The sequence below is a fragment of the Triturus cristatus genome, chromosome 4_1 (assembly GCF_964204655.1).
Source record: "Triturus cristatus chromosome 4_1, aTriCri1.1, whole genome shotgun sequence".
NCBI lineage: Eukaryota > Metazoa > Chordata > Amphibia > Caudata > Salamandridae > Triturus > Triturus cristatus.
Window position 1 is genome coordinate 437,050,149 of NC_140585.1, and position 22,327 is coordinate 437,072,475.

The window sequence follows — 22,327 nt, forward strand, 5'->3', positions numbered from 1 at the left end:
GCTGCAGCCAAGGGGTAAGTCGGTGTAGTACCTCACAAAACCTGGTAGGAGCAGTACACAAGTTTGAGAGCTCTGTCCAGGATGGCCATCTCTATCGCCTCAACAAATAATGGCAGTCATTATGGTGCAAGTTCTTGAACATCAAAATAGGGTGGTTTTTGCTTTGGGCTTTCTGGATTTTACCAGTTTTCATCAGGACCATCGAGTCCCGGTCGCTTTGAAGAAAATGACTGTAGTGCCCACCACCAACCACCAGTTCACATTAAGCACTGCCTGACAGAAATGCATAGCTACAATTATTGCATATATTCAAGATCTTAAAATGTGTACTTTAGAAACTACATAGTAATAGGCATATCTTGTTGAAGAAAAACCAAGAAAAACAGAAAGACTACAATGACAAAAGAAGATATTTATTTGCACAAAATCGATTGGAATGCATGTTTATAAATATCTATAAATAGTGGGCAATTATGTAATGAGTCAAATAAATAAATAAATATTTTAAAACAAAATAACACTTTTCTTTGGACTGGTGGTTATCAACACCAATTTACAAACATGATCTCAAAAACACATTCAACCAGTTGTCTGTCATGGTGTATTTTTTAACGGATTCTGAAGTCTGTAATTGTTACTGTCACAACTGGGAAGGAACCTTCTAGATTAGAAAATCAAAACTGACTGTGTTTGCCTTGAAAGTGGATACCACAAGAAGTTTACTAAGGATTCCGAAATTGAAGCATTGATCATGCAAAATGTCTACCATTGTGCTACAATGGTTGCACTGTGTTGTTTGAAATGTACACAGTGATGATGGCAAAATGTTGGATGTGCTATTTCATGAAAAGCATCTTTCTTTCAAACAAATGAATACTTTAAAATATAAATGACATGTTGTTTGATACAATAAAGAATTTATATTACAGTATATCTGCAGGAGGGTAACTCCACATTACATGGACTCGATCAAAGGAAAATCAATTTTACCAGTTGCAAATGGTTTCCACTGGATCCAGTAGTTTTTGGGAAATTGGGCTATATACCCCAGAGGAAAAGAAACAAGGCAACTTTTATTGGTTGAATACAATTAGTAAGTCAATCCAATAAATTCCTAAGGTACCAGTAACAATCTGCAAAAAATATATCTTGAGTCAACAGTAATTTTTTTCATAGACGTTCACTAGATGTCAAAAAGCCCACATTCTAGCAACTGGATCCACTGGAAACCATTTCTAACTGGTCAATGTGAAAGTCAGAAAATGTAGGAATAGGAAAAGTGTTACATTCATGGCATCTGAGTCATATATAAGTTTGCATTGCATAAATCAAATATCATTGCATGTAGGCATCACACATATTGTAGTATAGCATGGCAAAATATTCTAAACAAAACTGTGTAGCCATCTTCTGGACAGAGAGTTGAATGTACTTGTTGTATGAAAGCGTACACATGGAAGGGTTTAGCAGGAGGGTCTGATGCCTCGTTAGTCGTAATACAACACTAAGAAAGGTAGAGTATCTATAATGAAGTTCGGGTTCATTTTTGTGTAATCGCACCTGCATGCTGTTCTTGGGTATGCTTCCAATTCATTGCCAGGTTACCAGATTCCTATGTTTTCAAGTCTTGTGATAGTTCCACAACTATTGACTTCTGGTATACATAGCGCCTGTGTGTCTCCACAGAAACAACACTCCCAACCCAGAATTCATTAGCTTAAAATGGCAATATGATATCTGACTTACAGTGACCTTGATGCCATATCATGGTATGTGTGACCTCCCCATTCTTTAACATTTTTGCAGGCTCTTTTGGGGGCGGGAGGGGAATCAAATAAATAAAGAAACGATTTGCTGACGTGATTCCTTAGATGAGATGTATGCAATGGAAAATATTCCATGTTGACTATTTTGTGCACAGTGGAATGTTTTGAAAGTGTGTAATGCTAAGCTTCACTTAACAGACCCCAGACGTCAGTGATTGTTCATGTGGAACCGAAGTCTAAACTTCTCTCACTGTCATCAGCTTATTTGTACCTCTCCGATCAAACTGTTAAATGTTACACTGGGTTACACATGAATATGTGTGTTTTTTAGAACATGCTTCTATCATAAATGCTCTTCCAAAGCCAATATTTATTGCTCATATATAATAAATTTACAGTAGTGCAAACATTGATCACTTGCAGGGCCGAAGGGGCCACAAAAAGGAGAATGACCCCGAAGAGCATGCAGGTGAAATTCTTAAAAACCCCTGCAGTTCAGAGCCTGGCCTTCCCTTTAGAATATTTGGTACTGATTTTCAGTGGCTCAGTTAGCCACTTTGCTCTGGGTCATGATAACACCAGGGGACAGATTCCCAAGCTCCTTGCGTTGTTTTTGCGCCACCGTTGCATCACTTTTTCTGACGCATCGGCAGCGTAAAAATGCGGCCCATTTACAATGTGGCGCATTTAGGGAGATGCGTCACGTTGTAAAGCCCTGAGTCAGGGTGGGCATTCCCTTGCAAAAAAGCCTCCTAGAAGTGACGCAGTGAAATCTATAATATTTCACTGCGCTACTTCTAGGATGCCACTGCGTGACGCAGCCCAATGATAGGCCTCCCTGTACATTGCTTGAGTTGCGTCGTGCTTGCGACAGGACTCCAGCAATGTGTGACTCTTGCGCCAACAGTTGTGCCAGAATTTCTGACGCATCTGTCAATCCTTGCGCCATGGTGCCCACTTTTGTAAATACGGCACATCCATGGTGGAGTAAGGGTTTCTCAGGGTGGCGCAGGGAAAGTGACACATCTCTACAGATGCGTCACTTTCTTGTAAATCTGCCCCTAAGTTTTGATTTATTTCTGTAACCAAGTGTACTTTCTTATTTTATCTTTATAATGTAAAGCAAACCTGTCTGTATAGTAACATATGTGTGCATCGGTCTAGCTTTTATTACTACTGTATCTTTCTAGTTCTCTATATAACAAAACTATTCTACAATGCATGAGATATGATTTGATGTCTAAAATTTAACATCTATGGGCCTGGTTCGGGCTGTTGTTTGTTTATCGAAATTCACACTCGCACAACCTCAATTGTAATATTACAATTTCGGTTTCAGTGAGAAGACCCTAATATCATGAAAATAATTGGAACCTTCCCATGGTCGGAATGCTTAACACTAAGTTTGGAGATATCTGGTTACCTAGTAATGATTAAATTGCGAATAATCCCTTGCAGGAACTCGTTTGTCTCTTTCTCCATGTTAGCCTATCTTTGTTAGTTGAAAATTCCTTCTAATGTGTTGTGCTTGATTGCCATCAGTTAAAGTATTATGTTTATGAACCCCCAGGGAGCACCTACAAATTACACTTTGTTCTAAAGTTAAATCGATAGTAAGACATTAATATGTCAAAAATCTAATCATTATGAAGGCTGTCAATTATAGGAATAAGGTGGTATGGTAGCTGGAGGGAGGTTCTAGTACTAGAGAATCAGTTCGATAACAGCTAAAACTCAACCCCAGTCAGTTGTTAACTGCACATCGTATGTAATGCGGAATTTGTCTCAGCCAATCAGAATGCTTACACTGCTAGCACCATCTGCTGTTGTTCGCCTATATTCTAAGTTCAGTGAGAGTCTGAATTAGAAACATGGAGCAGGATGGGACATTGTGCCTGTCTGTCTGACTCTGGTGAGATGTGGGCAGCTGCTGCAAACGGCCTCATTGCCCAATTCCTCTGATCAACTAATTTTCAAATGGTATCTTTGTGTAGCAGATTCACGTATGCTTGGCTGTGCCATTCTCTCACTGAAGTGATCTAGTAGGTCCCTTTGAAAGATCAAACGGGTTTTAAATGCTAATATCAAGCGTGGTCATCTGTACATTACATTGAACCAGCAAAACATCCCCCGCTCATCAAACTTTCTGCTCCGCCATACTAATGAAGCTTTTGTATTCCCTTTGCCATGAAAAACGTTTGACAAACTAGTTAAATTTTTTCTAAAATAGTGATATCATGCAGAACATAAAAGACAAGCAGGGCCTGGTTTACAAAGATTTTGCTGTATGTCTAACTTACTCTTGCAATACTCTTGGGGTACTCCTGAATTCCAGGAGTAAGCCAGAAGTATTAATTGTTTACTCTCTCGGCTCTCAGAAGTAAGCCATAGTACTAGAGAAAGCCCCCCTTAGTAAAATTTATGTGTTGGGCCCTAAGAATATGTAAAAATAAATTGCAACATGAAAGGGACTATCTTTTTTCAATAAATGGGGTATGTCTCTTCTACACACTTGTACATTTGAAGAACTGTTGGGTGCACTTCAACAAGTGAGCTATTTTTCTCTTTACATTCTTCCAGTTACACTGTCTCGCCATGCCCCTATTCGTGTATCTGGACGCCCAGAAATGTAAAGGTGTGAAGATAGGTCTTAAAATATAACTCTGATGTTCAACAAAAATGACGCTTGAAAATGGGGCACATTTCCCATTTAAAGAGGCATTTCATGTAATAGCACTGTTGCTTTTCCTCCCTCTCTTGTAGGATTCCATGTTTTCTACCCAGAAGCCTCCACATTGGGAGAGTATATCAACTAAAAGAGGAGCCACTGTAGACATGTTGACTTGCAGACAGTCTACGGATCTCTACTGCCCAATTCTACACATGAAAACTTTTTAGCCCGATGCAAAATATTTTGCTAGTTTTCTCCTATGGATATCAACAAGTTAGACCTTCATAAATTTAAAATTCCCCTCCGTTTAGACAAGTGTGTACTACAAAGTCTGGCCAGAAATATAATCCGTTTTATTTAAAGCGTGATAATTTATCACCAAATAAAACATTTAATTGAGACATATTTTGAAAACGTATTCTTTGGGTTATTCATGTATTTAGTTATGTATTTATTTATTTATTTGAGATGCCAATTTTTTTAAATTATTGTCTTACCTATTTGGGGATTAGGGGTAATTGTGAGGCAGATGGGGCCAGAGTTGAAGAGCATTTCATATTGACTTAGACAACTTTAGAACCGCGCCTGAAGAATGCTATGACTAGCTGAACCATTTTTGGAACTTAGTGATGCCATACAGTGAAATATCCATTATTTGTGTATTAGAACACACACACCACATATATTATTAGTGCTACTGCTCTATTCACAGTAGAACAAAATGAAATTAGAGTATTAGTGACGTGGGTGGCAATATTTATACAACACATTTCTATAGTATCTTTGGTCGCTTCCAACAGCAACTACAGCAAGAAACATATATGCTCGCTAATGTTTCAGCCCTTTTATCTTCTTTTTAAAATACGTAATTAGCTAATCGCATTCAAAATGTTTCAACTAAAATGAATGTTTTTTTTCTTCTGGAAATGTTAATATAATTATAGTTACTTGATAACTGTGCGAAAAAATGGTTCCATTCATGCCACATTAAAGTTCAATAGAGTTGAAAGTTGCTATGGTTTTCTATGCCACCTTATTGTTAGAAAGAAAGTATATTCTGTTTGCGTTTCTAATATTGTTGAACTAAAACGTGCAAGATAAAGAATAAGTAACCCCTTCATCCTAGCTGCAAAGGACTATGGCTAACTTAGACACTGTGGGTTGACATAACTCAGAGATCAAACCCCATTCTAAGTGGGGTCTGTATCTTATATATTTTCCAGAGCCACAAGTTACAGCATTCTTGTGGCTCTGAAATAGAAAGTGCACTTCTTGAACTACCACCCAAGGACTCATAAATGGACCACAGTGGAGAACAGTGTTCCATCTTTGATGAGCTCTTTGTGGATCCTGATGAAGGCCACAGACTGGGACCACAGATGCGCCTCCATGTGGTAACACCAGGCAGAAGACCGCTGTGAGCATTTCATAAAATAAACACTGCTAAGAGGGGGTTGTTTCCTTCATAAAGAAGATCATTTCAAGTAGTACAGTGTTGCAGCAACTACTCAAACAATATGTTGAGCGTATGGGTTTTTCCTCTAGATTTTTAATAGTTCATCTGACTATTACATTAAAATTAAAGCTTCTCAAGTGCAGGTGATATCTCCATTTCATCTTTTTCCCACTGTGTCCTTGGCTTACTGCCCTGTAAGATAAAACCTTGGGCTAGCTTGCTTTCTGGTATCCATCATGGCATGTGGGTCATCTGGATCCACTACATCATTGTGGTTGATTCTGAGGGGATCTTGAGGCAAATTGGCCCAGAGTGCTTGCAGTCTCAGCAGGGGTGGACCTCCAATTGGCATCTTCCTCTGAGGAATAATCATCTGATGAGGATCGAAAGGGTCAACGTCAGCATTCCTGGTGTGCCTGTGAGGCTCCGGTGTGTTAAATCGAGTTAACGGGATTTCATTTCTTCTGCTCAAGAACTGGGAATAAGGAGGGGGGTTCATTCCAGCTTGAAAAGCGCGCTTGGTCTTCCCGAGACTGACCAGATAGTTGTGTTTGGGTGAGTGGTACACATCAAATCCATTTTCAAGGTTCTCCTGTTTAAATACACAGTCTTCATGACTGAAGTAATGCTGAAAGACGAAGAAGGCAAACGTTAATCACAATCTACTAAATATAGTGAAGAGAAACAGTCAATGACACTTTACAAACTGACATTACGTAAGAAGCAAGGGTATTCCATCCATCCCATTAGTTGTGACCACTGAGCACTGTGATACTGCACTGTTAAAAACGCTTTTTTCAGTTTTAAACACACTCAGGTAAAAACAAGCATTGGCTAAGTGCATAGATCTGGATTGTGTTTTTAGTTATAAGCTAGCCCCCGTTGACACTGTCAAAGCTGTCAGGTGCACTAAATTTTAATCTGGTCACTGGTTAGCCATCTTAAGGGGTGTAGCATTTGGGCATGTTCAATCTGGACATGTTCAGTGGGTCATCAACAGCCTCAACGAAGTTGCTGGACGAACCGAATTTGTATTTTAGCTATGGCAGGAAAATTTGAATCTGCTGGGCGCACTGAATCTTATCAGTGGCCCAGCCAGGTGTGCTAAATGCAGTCAATAGTGATGCCGAAACATTGTTCCTGTAATGGGACCATTAAAGCAATAGCACTTTTGCATCCCAGTCCTCTGGCGTTCCTAGCAATTCATTTGTTTTGCCAAAAAGTGAACCAATGTATCTTTTAAAGTTAGAATCGGTTCTAGAGGAGGAAAGGGTCTGGGAAATGGGCCACATTTGTTCTGATTTATCTGATTGAATGTTGCTTTGTTTACAGAAACCAGAGTGTTGCATACTGCATAGGGTCTATGATAAGTGCCAATCTCAGAGAAGGTTCAAGTAATGGTGAATACATTAAAAAAGAGAGCTAAAAAATGAAGAGCCTCGGACAAGTTGGTGGGTTTTCCGTTTGCACTTCTGAAAATCCATAACCTGATTCTAAAATGGCCACCCAAAACGCTCCAGAGATTTCAGCTCTAGATGTTGGAACTGGTAAGCATTTAAGTGGCCATCTTAGAGTCAGGCTTTCCTGATCTGTAAGGTGCAACCAAATACCATAGTCATCTTAAGCGTTAGGCTCGCACTCGAGTCTTCAGAAAAACATTTGAAAAACCCCGTTGCCATGAAAAAAAAAGAATTGCTTTCTGTCTACAATGCATGTTTGAGATAATGAATTGAATGAGATAAAGTTATATGATTGAGTGTACTTTTCAAATGTAAAATTGTTCATTGTGTATTGCAGCAAAGACACTGAGGCAGAATGATACACCAAAGAGCAAATAGCACGACGGTGAAACTAAAATCATTCTGTGGGCTGCTTCAAGGTGCTTCAAGGTGCTATAAATGTTATTTGAAAGCAGTGACTGAATGGGGCTGAGCCAAACAAGTCAGTGGTTGCAGGGGGCTGACTCTGTGTCTGCTGCAAACAGTACACGCTGCAGAGAGTGGCACAGTCCAGCCAGACCTAAAAATATTGCTGCCCGTAATCCCAAACGAGATTTACCATGTAGTATTACCCCAAACCCATGGTTGGCTAATACTGATTTCGAAAATAAAGCCGCATTCCTTTTTGAAAAATTTTGGCGTGTGCCTTGTCCAAAAATTCTTTAAATCCGTACCCTTATTTGAAGATATTGCTATATTGTATGTATAGCAAAATGCCAGTAGGAAATGATGACTACATGATTCTGGCACCACAATCGCCAGTTCAGGGTTAGCACAGTGCAACGTTCCATACACATCTCGCATGTAATACAGAAACACTTTAGTTTAGTTGAATGCTTAAAAGAATATTTATGGGAAAAGTCTGAATGTGTGTTTCTTTAATTATTTTAACAAATTCAAGAACACTTACAGAGCCAAAAATGCTTCCCCCAATATCCATGCAGAGGTAGCGTCCACTCTTCACACCGCTGATCACCACGAAGCCAGCATCTTCAGATTTGATCACCAACGCACCTGCAACAAAATGTCCTAGATTAAGAATCATTTCTTTAACATTAAAGTTGGTCAATGCTTTGTTCAAGTGACAAACTGCTTGCCAGCCCTTTTGCCACACTTTGCTCTTTACTCCGAATAAAACAACTTCTAAGCACTACGTTCTCCCATGCATATATGTTGCAAACAAGTACTGCATGCATGTATGCAAGCATAAACCTACCTGCCTGGGCCTATAAACAAAACGATTATGCAGAAATATGTAGCCTATAAAAACAATACATACCTGGGGCAATGCATATTACAATAGGTAAATGCAATATTTCACATGAGAGATAGTGCAGACAAATATAAGATAGAACGTACATAATTTAGCATCCAGCCAATGGGTGCATTTTATGAAATGCTACCTTAAATAATTTGAGGAAAACTGCTCAGCACAGTGGTGTTGCCACAGAGGGCAGGCAGATCTCCTGCATCAAGCGTACATGAAAAATTTGACATGATGCTATACATATGACGCTTTTAAAAATACTAATGTTCATCAGTCTGTTTACAACCGCCCAAACCTCAAGGTACCCTAAGACCACAGATGAGTCTCACAAGCAACATGCCGGATCCTTCAAAGTCTGGGATCCGGGTTCATTGAGTCCACTGCTGACTTCCTTTAGCCGGCTTCAATCACTGTAATGTTTTTGAAGAACAGTAATTCTATTTTACAGGTGAGGTACATACTGCATAGCAGTAAATAAAGACAAGGAGTCATCCTTACAGTGCAACAGATGGAGAGGTGTATAACTGGCAGCGGGTTCAGGGGCGGAGTAGGGTGCAAGAATATGTCAGAGGAAAACTATTTGATGAATCATAGGACCTGGGCCAGGGGCGGCTACTCCACGTGGGCGTCGGAGCGTAGCCCCAATGCTTTCTCGCAGCACGAGAAGCAGAAACATAAAATGGTATAAATACCATTTTACGTTTCTGCTTCTCACACTGCGAGAAAGCAGAAGAATGTTATGTCTGGGGGCGTGCAGGTGGTCAGATCTAAGAGGAGTGGCTAGCCCAATGTTATAGGCGCTGACTGTTTGGTCGGCCCCAGGGTTGACCAAACCAGTGATGAGCACTCCGTTTTCTCCATGTAGGCTGCATGCAGCCTACATGGAGAAAATGGCCTCCCCATAGACGCCTGTACGAACGACGTCCTAGCCAATCACAATGCTGCCATTGCAATGTTGTGATTGGCTAAAGGGAGGAGAGGGAGGCTGCCTGCTTCTGATTCCTGTGAGCAGACAGAGAGTAGGAGATGCGACGTGGGAGTCCGGGACCGGATGCGAAGGTAAGGTTTTTTAAATTAATTTTATTAAATTAGCCCCCTCACTCCTCACGCGACCCCCTGCCCACCCACCCGCGAGTCATGCCAGCCGTGCCTGACCTGGGCCCAGATTTACTAAGAGTTTGTGTCGTGGGCGCGTCACTTTTTTGGCGCAGCCCCGGCAGAATCTTGTTTTGGTAGTTACAGAGCTACGCAAAGGCCTATTTGTGTGGCTTTGCACAAAAAAAGGGAACGTAAAGCAGCACATAGTGCTGAGTTGCATTACCTCATGTCAGGTAAGCATTACATGTTTGGAGCCTGGACGTTCTCGTGTATCCACCCATGTATTTTGATGCAAACCGATATTTACAAAGAGCTGTTAACATGAGTTTGTGCCAAAATGGTGGACCTACCTGAGGCTGGCGTAACCTAACTAGATGGCTAGCTGACAAGGTAAGACTATATCTTTGGTGTTGGGGCCAAGGCTAACTGGTATGTATCATGCACAATGACACAAAAAAGATGCCCTATAAAGCTATGTATAAAATTAGATGTCAGAGGCATGGTACTTATGAGCAAATTTCAGGTAGTATAAGATTCAGTGTCCCAGAAGTCTGCTGAATTGTCACAGATGAAGTTGTGAAAACTATAAACTGCAGCAATGTAAACTGTCAATCACTATATTGACAATCACTTCAACTAGTATTGTAACATTTATATATTGCTTACTACCCCCATGTAGGTCACTGAAGCACTTGCCTACATGGCTAGCACACTACATCTGTTGGGCAGCAGTGTGCGGCAGATCTCTTCAGTTATTCGATGCCTGTTCAGTTGGTGATGGGTGGTTTGTTGCCGTGGACCGGCATAATACTGGGTGATGGACAAGACCCATACCAGATATGTTATAGGTGAGTGTAACCAGAGGGACATGCTTGATAAACACGTTATTATACACTCTGTTTAAATCACATTTGGTTAACTGACCACTAGTATTGAATTTCCATGAGGACTAATAGGGTTATGCATGAGTTGACTTTACTATATAATAGCCGTGCCTAACACAGGTCAGCGCTACATATGCAGCATGTCACAATGGTGTCTGAGAACAACAGTGTTTGTAATAACAACAGGACTATATATGAGTCCTTACATCACGCAGCCAACTATTAATAAACCTTGGGTCCTGAGTGGCATAAGTTGATGAACATGATGTGAGTGGGTCTGCCCTAACCGAGCCTCCTTTCCAACCCCACACCCAGTGGCAGCAGCACTGCAGCCGGATGTTCAAGCAGCAGACCCACCACAACGTCATCCTCAGCCTTCCAATGAGGAAGGAGTGAAAGAGGTGGACAGGCTGGCAGCTGCCAGTTTTTGAAGCTGTTCCATGACCATTCCACCTTGAATAAGGGCATTCCTAGTAACTTTTTGAGCATTGTCAATGAATGACTTCTGTTCAAAGGAAATGCCTCATATGTCCTTGCTCTGAGCAGATGCAGTCGATCCCACCTCCTATTCCACTACAATGGTTGGAAACATGTCATCAAAATGTAGGGGCTGGAGATAGAAATGGAGGTGGTTATAGGAATCCCAGCAATGGTTTTGCACGAGGAATCACAATCAAATGATGTGGTGAAACATCTGGGTAATTCATTTTGGGGTTAAACCACAACCCACATAGGGGTAGTTAGGGCTAAATATATTTTACCTTTCAATGCAACCAAGCAGGATGGGAGGCACATAACAGACCTGAGCGTGAAGAGTGAAATCAAGAGGCCAAAGGTGAGCTTTCTGTAATTTAATGTGACTGCACTACACCGTGCCTGGTGTGCAGCAGGCTTCACCCTCTCTGGAGGGCTGGCCGGGCCCTAAAAATACACCCAAACCTCAGTCCTACCAGAAATCGACAGAACTATTGAGCAAGCGCAGTGCATTCCGCAATGAATGCATCGTGTATCAGAAAGAACAACTCTCCGCTGCCACATTGTGTCTGGACTTCAGTGCTGCATTGGTAGCACTGTGGGGCACCACTTTTGCGTCATTTTTAACATGGGAAAAGCAATGTAAGGGTGGCGCAAGGGGCTTGTAAATAAGCCTCTCTATGTTTATAGGCAAGGCGCTAAAACATGGTTTTATCCTCTAGCAAAAGTATTTTTCTTTTGCCTTACGAGAATGGCTAGCCTTTATTTATGGGACTGGACCCTACCAGTGCCTGAATACCCTCACGGGTGACAAGAAGAGCTCTAAAAATCAACTGATTGAGTGAGTGATTGATTGATTTATTGATTGAGATGTGCTGTCTTGGCTTAGGCCAGTCTAAGGACTCTCCTTTCATGCTACAGACTCTATTAAAATTGCCCTTTCTGTTTTAAGTCGACCCATAAAACATACTTAAATTGGCCAATGTTTCCTGATGCAAGGAAATTTGAGGCTTGTCGGATGTAGCTAACATGGTCTCATACTTCTTGCCTAGTTTCCCCTTTCCTTTTGGACATGAGGTGATCGCCCAGACCCCTTCAGCTCACTCCACGTACCGACCTAAGATGCCAGGGACCAAAGTGTGGGTCAGCTTCGTAAGAGAGGACCAGCATGGACCGAGGCTGCTGGCCTCCTGACAACAATCTCTGCCCATGAGTCTAAAGAGACGTCTTCTTGACGTCATCAGCGTGAGGCTGCACACTGGCGTGTCAGTAGGTTTTCAGTTCAGTGTGTCCACCATTACCTTTCTTAAATAGCAAGAAAATGATTGAAGATAGAAAGTTGGTGGATATTAACTCTCCTTCTTAGCAGGGGTGAATTGTCTTGGTAATCTGTTTAGCAACCAAAGAACAATGCATGGCAATCACTGAAGTACATTGTTTACCTACTTAATGGAATCTTTATGGGGTTTAGTTGCACCTCTAAATATGTACTGCATGCCAGGAACATAAGTATTAGTGTCAAGGACACTGAACTTCTCCCCCAAGAAGAGATCCCTCTAAGAAAGGAGTGTGTTTTCTAGCAACATAAATCTGTGTGTACCCTCAAGGCCACAAGGTTTGCATCACAGATTGGCAGCAGGCTCCTCCTTTCAACCTTCCGAGGGTGGAAAAATGGGAATCAGTGAGAAGGGTCATTACAAGCACCATTGGTACATGGAGGTAACTAAGGAGCAAACTCTAAATGCCTGGCAAGAATTCCACCCTACCAATTCAGACATTCAGCCTCTGGTCAGCATTTCTGCCTTTAAATGAAAGCTACGTATAGGAGAAGGAGTATGCAGTTCCTATGGGGGAAGGAGGAGGAGGCTGGGTTGGTCAACACCCCCACCCTAAGGTGGCGACAGGGTGTCTCCCAAATTGGGAAGTGGGGCCCTCACACACCCGGTTCGTTTTCATGCTTCATCATAGGGCTTGCTCCTCGTCAGGCCGGCGCTGCAATGTCTGCCGGGCACCCTATGAGGGGCTCTTTGCCAGAGATCTTTTTCCCAAGCCATTTGGTGAGGTGCAGGTGTGGGGCCTAGTGGTGTAGGTGTGGGGAAAGTGTGTACTGAGGTGGTATGTGGAAGGCTAAAATGAGGAACAGTGGTGCTCCAAAACAAATGTATTCTCCGAGCCTACTGGTCTCAATTAAAAACATAGGAAGTCTCACCGCAGATGTAATGGTCAGAGGTGGCTAAGTGTGAATGGTCAACATGTTTCTTAGGTGTAAGAAATCACTTGGCGATTCATCAGAACCAGGGATACCCTACCTACACAGTGCTTGGTTACTAAGCGGTGAACCGAGCACTCTAAAACCTAACAGTGACATACCTGTTCAATGTATTTAGGATTCACCAACCTATGCAAAATTAAAGTTATAAACAGAAAAACACAAATCAGAAATAAAACATACATAATGAACAAAGTAGCCTCCGAAATAAAACCATGCTACACTCACATGCGTGGGTGGTTAGTACAACATAAAAAGTGTTTGGCCAGGCTAACATGAAGCAAGATATGTTTAAACGAAAGCTACCACAATGACATTGGTCAGTTCTGCATTAATATTATGTAGGTGTATAAGTGCTAGGTATGGTACTCTGCGTTAACGTGCATTTTATGGTAATTGTGAAGTATGGGGAAATCATAATAAGTGTTGATTTGTGAAGCATTACATGATTTCCTAACTGTGCCTCTTTATTCAAGCACTTTAATTAAAAATTATTATTGAAGGGGCCCAATTGGGTTACCCCCTGTAGCATAAGAAGCCTACCCAGGGTTACATGTTCAACATTTAAATACGCTTTATATTATGCATGTTAAACTTATATATGCGGAGCCCCCGCCACCATGTCCTCCCACTAAGACTGTTCATTTCTGATGATAGTGCGGTTTCACATGAAATACAAGTAAATTAATTATGTTATTGGAAAATGTGTGCCCTATCTGCTGACTTCCTCAGTTACTCATGAGGGCCCCCTATATGATCAATATCAGCAGATCTGTTTGCCTTTTAGAGAGGCACGAGCTTCAATGCTGGTATGTAGCATGGAATTTTAATGCACATAAACAAATAACCGATGCTTAATTGTAACAAAAAAATAAGTGCCATGGTTCTAGTCAGGAGGCCTCTGCAGCTTGCACCACCCATTTCCACAGCCAGTGTTGCCAATGACAGTACCTACTCAACTACTAACCAGCACACTGCTACAAGCGTGACAATTCAGACTATTCCAGACCCCCAAAGCTATAAAAATAGCTTGGGCGGCAGGCATTAGTTGTTTTTAATGCATATTGAACTCATAAATAATTCCTGGTCTACTCATCTCTAAATTATACAAACAGCACCACCATGTGGCAGCTGTCATAAGTGCTGGTGCTGAGAACTGGAAACCACTGGCTCAAATTAAGCACTGCGAATAACCAGAAATTTAAATGACCGCAATCATGAGTCGATAACATATGCATTCCAGATCGCATGCTAAACAGATGTGCCATTCAAGATGCCCTTCAAAAACAAATCGAGGTGATGAAGAGTCATTGCTTCATAGTCCCACTTTCCCAGGCCTCTCAGCCCATGGCAAACCCTGCACCAATGCCCTTTCTTCACCTGGCCCAAAGTGTCCGCAAACACCTGAACTCACTTTGAAGGCGGGCACTTTCCTATCCTGCGTCTTCCATTCCTGCAACCAAATTCCAGAATGTAATCCCTCCCTATAGGAAAGAGATACGCCCCTTTAAAACACACTTTAATACAAACAATACATATTTATATAGTGACAGTGTATTTTTTAAATAGCACATGAAATGGCCAAGTGCATCAGAGCACTTTACAAAAGAGACACTGTACAGGATAGGATAACACTGACATCGACAAGCTGTAAAATGATGAAGGTCCAAAATGACACTCAAATGAATGTAAAATTAGTTCACACTTATGTACAAAAAAGACAGGTTATTTTGAAAAATCTGTGTCATAGGGTTCCAGGGCAATCAGAAGTTACTCAGTTCCAGTTGTAATTACCAGGATCTTTCACCTCTAGTATGTGGGGGCACCCACATTTACTTTCAGTGCAACAGCCCTTCATATCTTGCAGGGACCTTTAGCGGACGCAACAGAGCTCGCCATGAGTGATGGAAAAATCCCTCAACATGTGATGGTGCCCCCTAGTCTCCTTACTTGCACTCGAAAAGCGCACAGGCCTCCTAGCCACTTGCAGGGTTTCTGTGTGTCCAAAAAGGGTCAGAAGTGGGCATCCCAACCCACTTTTAGAGCACCCACAGCCAGAACCATTCCACAGGAGTCCAAATGGACCCATTACCTTTGGGGTCCAGGGCAAGACGACTTCCCTGTACTGACCCCAAGAGGGTGAAAGGAAGCCACTTCAACTTGCTCTCAATGCAGAGTGCAGCAGAAGTCCAGGAAGAACAATTCCAGCATCCCTGCACTCCAGACCACGGTTCACCAGCAAGCTGCTCATCATACTTATGTCTTTTTTCTCTCTTTCACAAATCTCTTCCCTTGTGCAGAACTTTCAACATTAAAGTGGAGTATTATAGAAGGTGGGAGTCCCTACACAATCTAGAGATGCCACTCCACCCACCTCCCCTGACTGACACTTTTTGGGAGCAGCCTCTTGGCAGTCCAATCCCTTGTACAGCATTCCGGGAGTTTATCAAAATATCATACCACCCGAGATTGTGAAAGACCTCTCCTCTAACTCTCACTTCTTGCAGCCATATCTGTCCCCCTCAGAGACTTCAAAGGGAAGCCCTATGGTGGCTGGTGCCAGAGTCCTCCTGCTCTCACTTTGTGTCTCAGGGCATCAAGCCCAGGCTTGCCAGAGGCAGATAATCACCCCCAGGATGGATTTATTGTTAGAGGAGAGGCTTTGAACTGACAGTGGTCATTAGACTGACTAACTTTGTAGCGCAAGGTAGTTCAGTAGCTGAATCTCATTGAAGCCAGCTCAGTGAAATATTGCCAATTTCGAAATGCATAAATGAACAAATATAGAGGAAAATAATTCTGAATATACATTGTGTGCCTCGTGAATTTATAGGAAAATTCACATTAATGGTTTTCCTGCATTGTTTCAATCCAAAAAGGCATGTTAAGCACATTTTCCTGAAAGTGTGAATACAGTTAAAACACTACAGATTTACACCTTAGCCAAAAAGAAAAGGGGGCATTTCTCATTCGATTCCCAATTGAATTATAAATCCTCAGGATCTCATGAACAATTTATCCTTGGGCCTACCTGCAAGAGTGCTACTTGTTCCCAGACACCAGACCGAGTCAGACGGTCTTCTTCACTCAGCCGGCACGCGCACACACACCCAAATTCCCATATAACTAGCTCACAGCATCCTAATCCAGCTGTGCAGCAGCGGGCCTTATTTTAAAAGATGGGCCCTGATGCTTATGGCTCAAGGCCACTTAACACAGAAGCTTGCAGTCAGTGAGACTCCATTAGGGAGACTTGTTGTAGAGGTACAAAAACCAGGAGGTCCTAAGCAAAAAACACGGGGGGGAGGGTATTTATGGGTTTAGAACCCATTCTCTTATAGTTATCAATCCAACAGTAATCAGTTCAAAGACACAGAATCATCATGCAAAGTACAATCAAAGAATGCTCTCCGTGTATAATACAATCCCAAATTCAACTACTTGGTGAACTTCTGTAAGAATGCGGGCGGGTACAAGTGTGACGATGGAGGGGGAAGTGATCAAGACCAAGTAACTTCTAGTTCTGTTTCCAAACCGATAGAGAGGTGGTGGAGTGGTTGTGGTCAGCAGGCAGACCGGAGCTCCAGCCTTTTGGGGCCTGTTCAGAGACAGAGGGATTTGGGGTACATTATTGTTGATGACAGGGACATCAAGAAGTAGTGTCGGAGCTGCAAAGTACTCAAGTATCTCCTGAGAACTCCAACTTGCGGGCCAGACAGTGGAAATATTCAGTGTGTGAATGTTTTTGTTAAGCAAGAAAGCCTCTCAGCAGTTCAGTTTTGCAATCAGCAGGGAGCCAGCTTCCATAGGATAGCACAGGAAGGAGTCTTTTGATCTCAGCAGCCAATCTCCTAGATCAGTGTGCTGCTGCATGGAGTGAGGCTTTGCGAGAAACAAAGCGAATGTTAGGGATGGCGGAGAGAATGCATTCCCATAGTTATGTCTCAATGGTACCAAGGCTTCGACAACATCCTGGACATAGTTTTCAGGTACGAAAGGTTTAACCCTATGGACTAGTTTCACCTGGTGATTGGCAGGGCTGGCCATGTTGTTAATCTGCTTGTGGAGAAGAAGTCAATTATTAAAGTGACTCCCAATCATTTAGCACTTCCTAGGTTGGCAGTGGCATAACAAAAAATGATGGGGCTCCCCTGCAGAATGTCAAGAGCGCCCCCTGAGTGTCCCATATCTCCAAGCTATTCATTGGCCTTGGGTTGAATAGGGGTTCCCTTCAAGGCTTGAGGAACCCCTTAAATCTCAGGGTGCCCACCACGCCTCTGCATAATGGTCATGTTGCAGTCTGAGATGTTTGCGGAATCTAGCCGTATCTGGACTAGAGTAAGCCGGTGGTGAAATGGGAAGCAGCTCAGGTTTGTCAAGGTTGAATTTGAGGCGATGAGTGGTCGTTCAGGATTGGATGCTGCCATGTGTCAGCACTGCTATAGTAATATCTGCTGGGGTGGAACCCTTCACTAGAGCTGTGTGTCATCGGCTTACTGGTGGTTAGGAATGATACTGTTCGATGATGTTAACCAGTGGTTCAGGCAAAGATTTAAGAGTGCAAAGGGCAAAACAGATCCCTAGGTAACTCTCTGTGATGGTTTTGACTCCGCTGAGAATAGGTTAAATAGGATTTAAACCAATCCAGTAGATTCAAGAATCTTGAATCCAGTATCTTGCCTTCAAAGGCCATGGACCATATCGTTAGTGTATAAATGCGGATATCATGGTTAATAGAGTCAAATGGTGCAGAACGATCTAAAACAATCATTAGCCAAAAATCCCCATTGTCCAGAATACACAGAACATCATCCATAATTTGCATAATGTAAATGTCAATGTACCTGCGGGAATGCATATTTTGTACTTGCTATTTTTATATTCCACTTTCTTCCACTTGTGTGGAGTCCGCTGATGTTGCAAACATCTTCGTGTAAACTACTTGCATACATTTAAATCTGTGCAGGGCTAAGTCAATATTTTATTCCTCATATGCTGAGAAAACGAATGTCACTGGGTTGGTTAGTAATTAAGTTTAAAGTTGCTAACAACCTGTTTTGCGGGAGGCTCCAAACTGCTTATTCCTGAGCAACGTAAACATGTAAAAATATTTGTTGTTTGCTCCATTTTTACTATAACAAAAGCATGAAAAAAATAAAGGTAATATGTTTTTCGGAAAGACAGAAACGTTAAAAAAAGAAAGACCTTGCCGGGACGGAAGCCGACATGCGGCATCAGGTTTCAAGCCGATTGTTTCATCTCTTCTAATCTACACTGCCTAATGACTCGTCAATTGTATTTGGCACATATTATGGAATGCACGCATTTTATGTAGCATTCTATTGAACTGATATGTTAAAGGTTGCTTAAAGCAATGTGCCTGAACAAACACACCCCGCCTTATTGTAACTGAGACCACTCCCCCTGCCCCGAGGCGGTCTCCATGGCACGAGACACACAATCCATATATTATAGACACAGCACTGGTGACCGTTCCAGAAACCGCTACTGTTTGGAGTCTCCCGGCACAACAGCGCATGCTCCTCGGGGCCACAATAGCAGCGTTTCCTGTTGTGAAAACTCAATGTAAACCTGTGTGAGAAGCGGGTGTAGCTGCTTCATTGCGCGTGGGTTGGTTCACGGCCAATGTGGTCCCGTTGGTGCCGATAAAATAACTCGGCTGCAGAGAGCGGCGTTCAACCTGCAGTCGCACGTATGAATCTCGGCGGGTGACCCCCTTTAAGCCTTCTGTGGTCGATACAATGAGCTCTGTTGGGTTTATATACAATCCGCCTTTATTAGAGTAAAGGAAGGGACTCGCGCCATGAGACGAACGATAAATAAGCTGTGAAAACGTGGGTATAAAATAGAATCGCTGCCAGTAAAATGCGCTGCACAAAATTAGACATGTTTAACACAGAAAAACACCCAGAAACACGTGTACAATGACGTCACGTAGGTTGTGTTTTTTTTACGTAAGCCGACGCATCCGTGTCACTTGTGCCCTTTCATGCAGAATAACAAAACAGTATTTATTCACGCACGGTGTCTGTACCAGGACAACACTTTCCCTAACTTTCCCTAGGCTTCATAGCATCCATAAAAAGAAGCAAGCTGGACCGGCGCACCGCGTGCCGCAGGAGTAGGCCCGGGTGCTACCACGGTCTGCCTGCGGCATCCTTTATTAATTACCACAATCAAAGCCTCCGCACCCGCTGAGTCTCCTGTGGTACCACTGTAGCCAGCAGGGTAACCAGGAGTATGGCTTCTATTCCCCAACTTCCATCACACAAGATGTGTGATTCTGGGCACCATACTTCCCTGAACCTCGTTTATTTGCGGGATTTTTTTAAGCACTTAGAAGAAAGCCACTCTAATACTTGACTCATTTACAATCATATCAGGAAAGAACGTTACAGAACACGATCGACTACCATTTCAGGCTATTTTGCCCCCTTTTTAGTGGCACCATGCTGGTTTGCCAAAAAGAGTCATATAAAATACATCACACTTGCCGTGTTATATGTAGAACCAAAATTGTGGCCCACCGATCGTCGATGTTACCGTAATATATATTGACATTAGTTCTACACCTGCCCTCACGCTCTCCTCTGAAAAATCCGCTAAAAATCTGCTTGCCCAGCCTCTCTGCGAATTTCAAGGGTCTGAGCCCAACTGGTGCACGTGAAATATCTAAAGTCTGCTACTTGTTCCACATTCACACACAATGCTAATTCGGGCCCTAGAAAGTAACAGTGGGTTAACTCATCAGCCGCAGAAGTGAGCGCGCAGTCTGCAACAGATAGGTTTAAACCCAAGTGGGGCTATCCCAGCTATTCATCTTTCCAAGGTTACTAAATCATACCAGTGGATATACAAAAACACAAGTCGATTTATTATAAGGGGTGCCATTGATGCCGGGACAATACTGCACTGGCGTTTGCACCTACTCACCGGTACTCTCCGGTACAACTTTAACATTTGCACTCACAAGTTCAAAGTAGACATGGTCACTGATCGTCACCTGTAGCTGGTAGGTGCTAACCTGTACCTGTGCACACCCACGTAATCTAGAAATAGGGCAAATATACAGCGACACGCGTACAGCCGTATGTAAGCAGGCCCCAGTGCTCCGAAGCCCCAAAATCAAAAAGCAAGCGCTGTGTACAGCAGCACGACTATGCTCGCGCTGGAACACTTACTGTAAATGGTTTGAAGGGGCGTCCCGTCCACGTGCCCATCGCGGTTGATCTGCAGATGGAAGCTGTTTTTGCCTGTGGCGGTGTACAGGTGCATCAGCCTGTCCGGGTTTGACCACCCTGGGTTCATGAGCAGGGGGGAAGAGTTGGGGAAAGAAGTGGTCTCTCCCAGAAGGAAGAGGAAGGTGAAAGTCAAGTGCACGCGGCTGCAGAGGCTGATCCTTGGCATCTTCGGGTCTTGCCTTCCTGCCCCTCCTTGCTGTGGGTGCTGCTGCTGAAACTTGAGCCTTCCTCCGCACTTGCTCCCAGGGCCCCTTTGCAGTGGCAGGTTCTGAACTCTGGTGCTTCCCAAAGGTTTGCAGCCCTTTATAAAGGCTAGAAATGACGTGACAGGGGAAAAAAACGCCTGTCCACATCCTTTATGTTGTAACAGCTCAGCATCATTTTAAGAGTGCCCTGAGACCTGCATGTCCAGGGAAGGCGTTTTTCACACAGATTCCCCAGGGAAACCAAGTCAGACTCCAGTGGGCATGAAAAGATTAGTGTTGGCAGGGCACCCATCTTTTGGCTGGTGTGACCTGACGTCTGCATGTTCGAATCCCAATTGTGTTGGCTCAGGATGTCATCTCCTTTTAAAATAAGGTGTAATGAAAGCTGTGAAATTATAATTTCAATAAAACGCTTTAGTATTACAGTCTAATATATGACTAAACCCGTGGCCCTTTGGGCATTTAAGTTACAGGTGTGTGAGCCACTGACAGCTCGAGCCAGGCTCGATCCTGTAGCCTGACTTTAGCTCAGCCATAGGTCCTCTTGGAGCTGTAGCCCATGACGAGGCAAACTTTCACGTGGCTTCTGCCTGGCACCCCTGCTCTGCCCTCATGCACAAAAAGGTAAAAACAAAGCATTAACATTTGAGGTACAAAAGAGAGATACATCGCTACCCATTCAGTGACTGGTTTGTACAAAGTGAAACCCAAAAACCTGGACAAAAATGTTGCTACCCTGCTTAACCAAACTATGTGATCTTAGGCAAATATTTTATTTCACAGATCCTCCTTTTTATCATATATAAAACCACTTTCAGATATGTGAGTTTAGAATACCTGCAGTACAAAACCCTAATGTGTTTTATTTAATAGACTATATTGTTGTTGCGTCTATAAGAATCTGGGCCACATACAGGGTTCACATAACAACTGTCTTGCCTATTAGTTCATAAATGGCACTATCACCAGGATGGGAGAGGGGGAGGGAATGGTTCTAAACCCATGTTTAAAAACTATCACTTTTAAATAGTACTTCTCAGTGCAGTGCTATAGTGTGATGTAATAACACAGAACTACCGAGGCGGACTGTTAGTGCTGGACCTCAAACCCCAGTTGCATCAAAGTAGGTATCCCGTGCCCAATTCTTCCAACACTTGCCGCTGTTGGGTGCCACTGTAAACCAGATCAGAAACCAGGAAAGAAATCCATGTTCAATCTGAGTGTTCCATCATCTTTTTTATTAAGCCCTGATGAAGTTCCTTTGGAACATAGAACGAAACGCGTTGGCTGGATTTTAACTTGTATATGACTTATGATTGATAAAGAAGATGATGGAACACTCACATTGAACATGGACATTTTTCCTGGTGCACCTTCCTATTGGTAAAAAAATGTGACGTAATAATGTCACAGCTTACACCTGTTACAGTTTTTAAAAAAATTTGAAGAGACTTTATCATATTTTACATGATGTG

At 42.7% G+C, this 22,327-nt stretch overlaps 1 protein-coding gene across 1 annotated transcript; it reads right to left on the reverse strand.

The window, feature by feature from the left end:
- Positions 1 to 2,129: 2,129 nt before the first annotated feature.
- FGF23 (fibroblast growth factor 23) lies at positions 2,130 to 20,907 on the reverse strand. Its single transcript, XM_085650563.1, has 3 exons — positions 20,587 to 20,907; positions 8,303 to 8,406; positions 2,130 to 6,521 (listed from the first exon to the last, which is right to left on the reverse strand). The coding sequence occupies exons 1-3, from the start codon at positions 20,810 to 20,812 to the stop codon at positions 6,078 to 6,080; spliced, it is 774 nt and encodes a 257-aa protein (XP_085506689.1). The 5' UTR covers positions 20,813 to 20,907; the 3' UTR covers positions 2,130 to 6,077.
- Positions 20,908 to 22,327: the final 1,420 nt, after the last annotated feature.

Coding starts and splice junctions, on each gene's coding strand:
- FGF23 (XM_085650563.1), bottom strand. CDS start 20,812: ATGCCAAGGATCAGCCTCTGCAGCCGCGTGCACTTGACTTTCACCTTC. Junction 8,407..20,586: donor GCCCCTTCAAACCATTTACA/GTAAGTGTTCCA, acceptor ATTTTGTTGCAG/GTGCGTTGGTGATCAAATCT. Junction 6,522..8,302: donor GGGGAAGCATTTTTGGCTCT/GTAAGTGTTCTT, acceptor TTCGTCTTTCAG/CATTACTTCAGTCATGAAGA.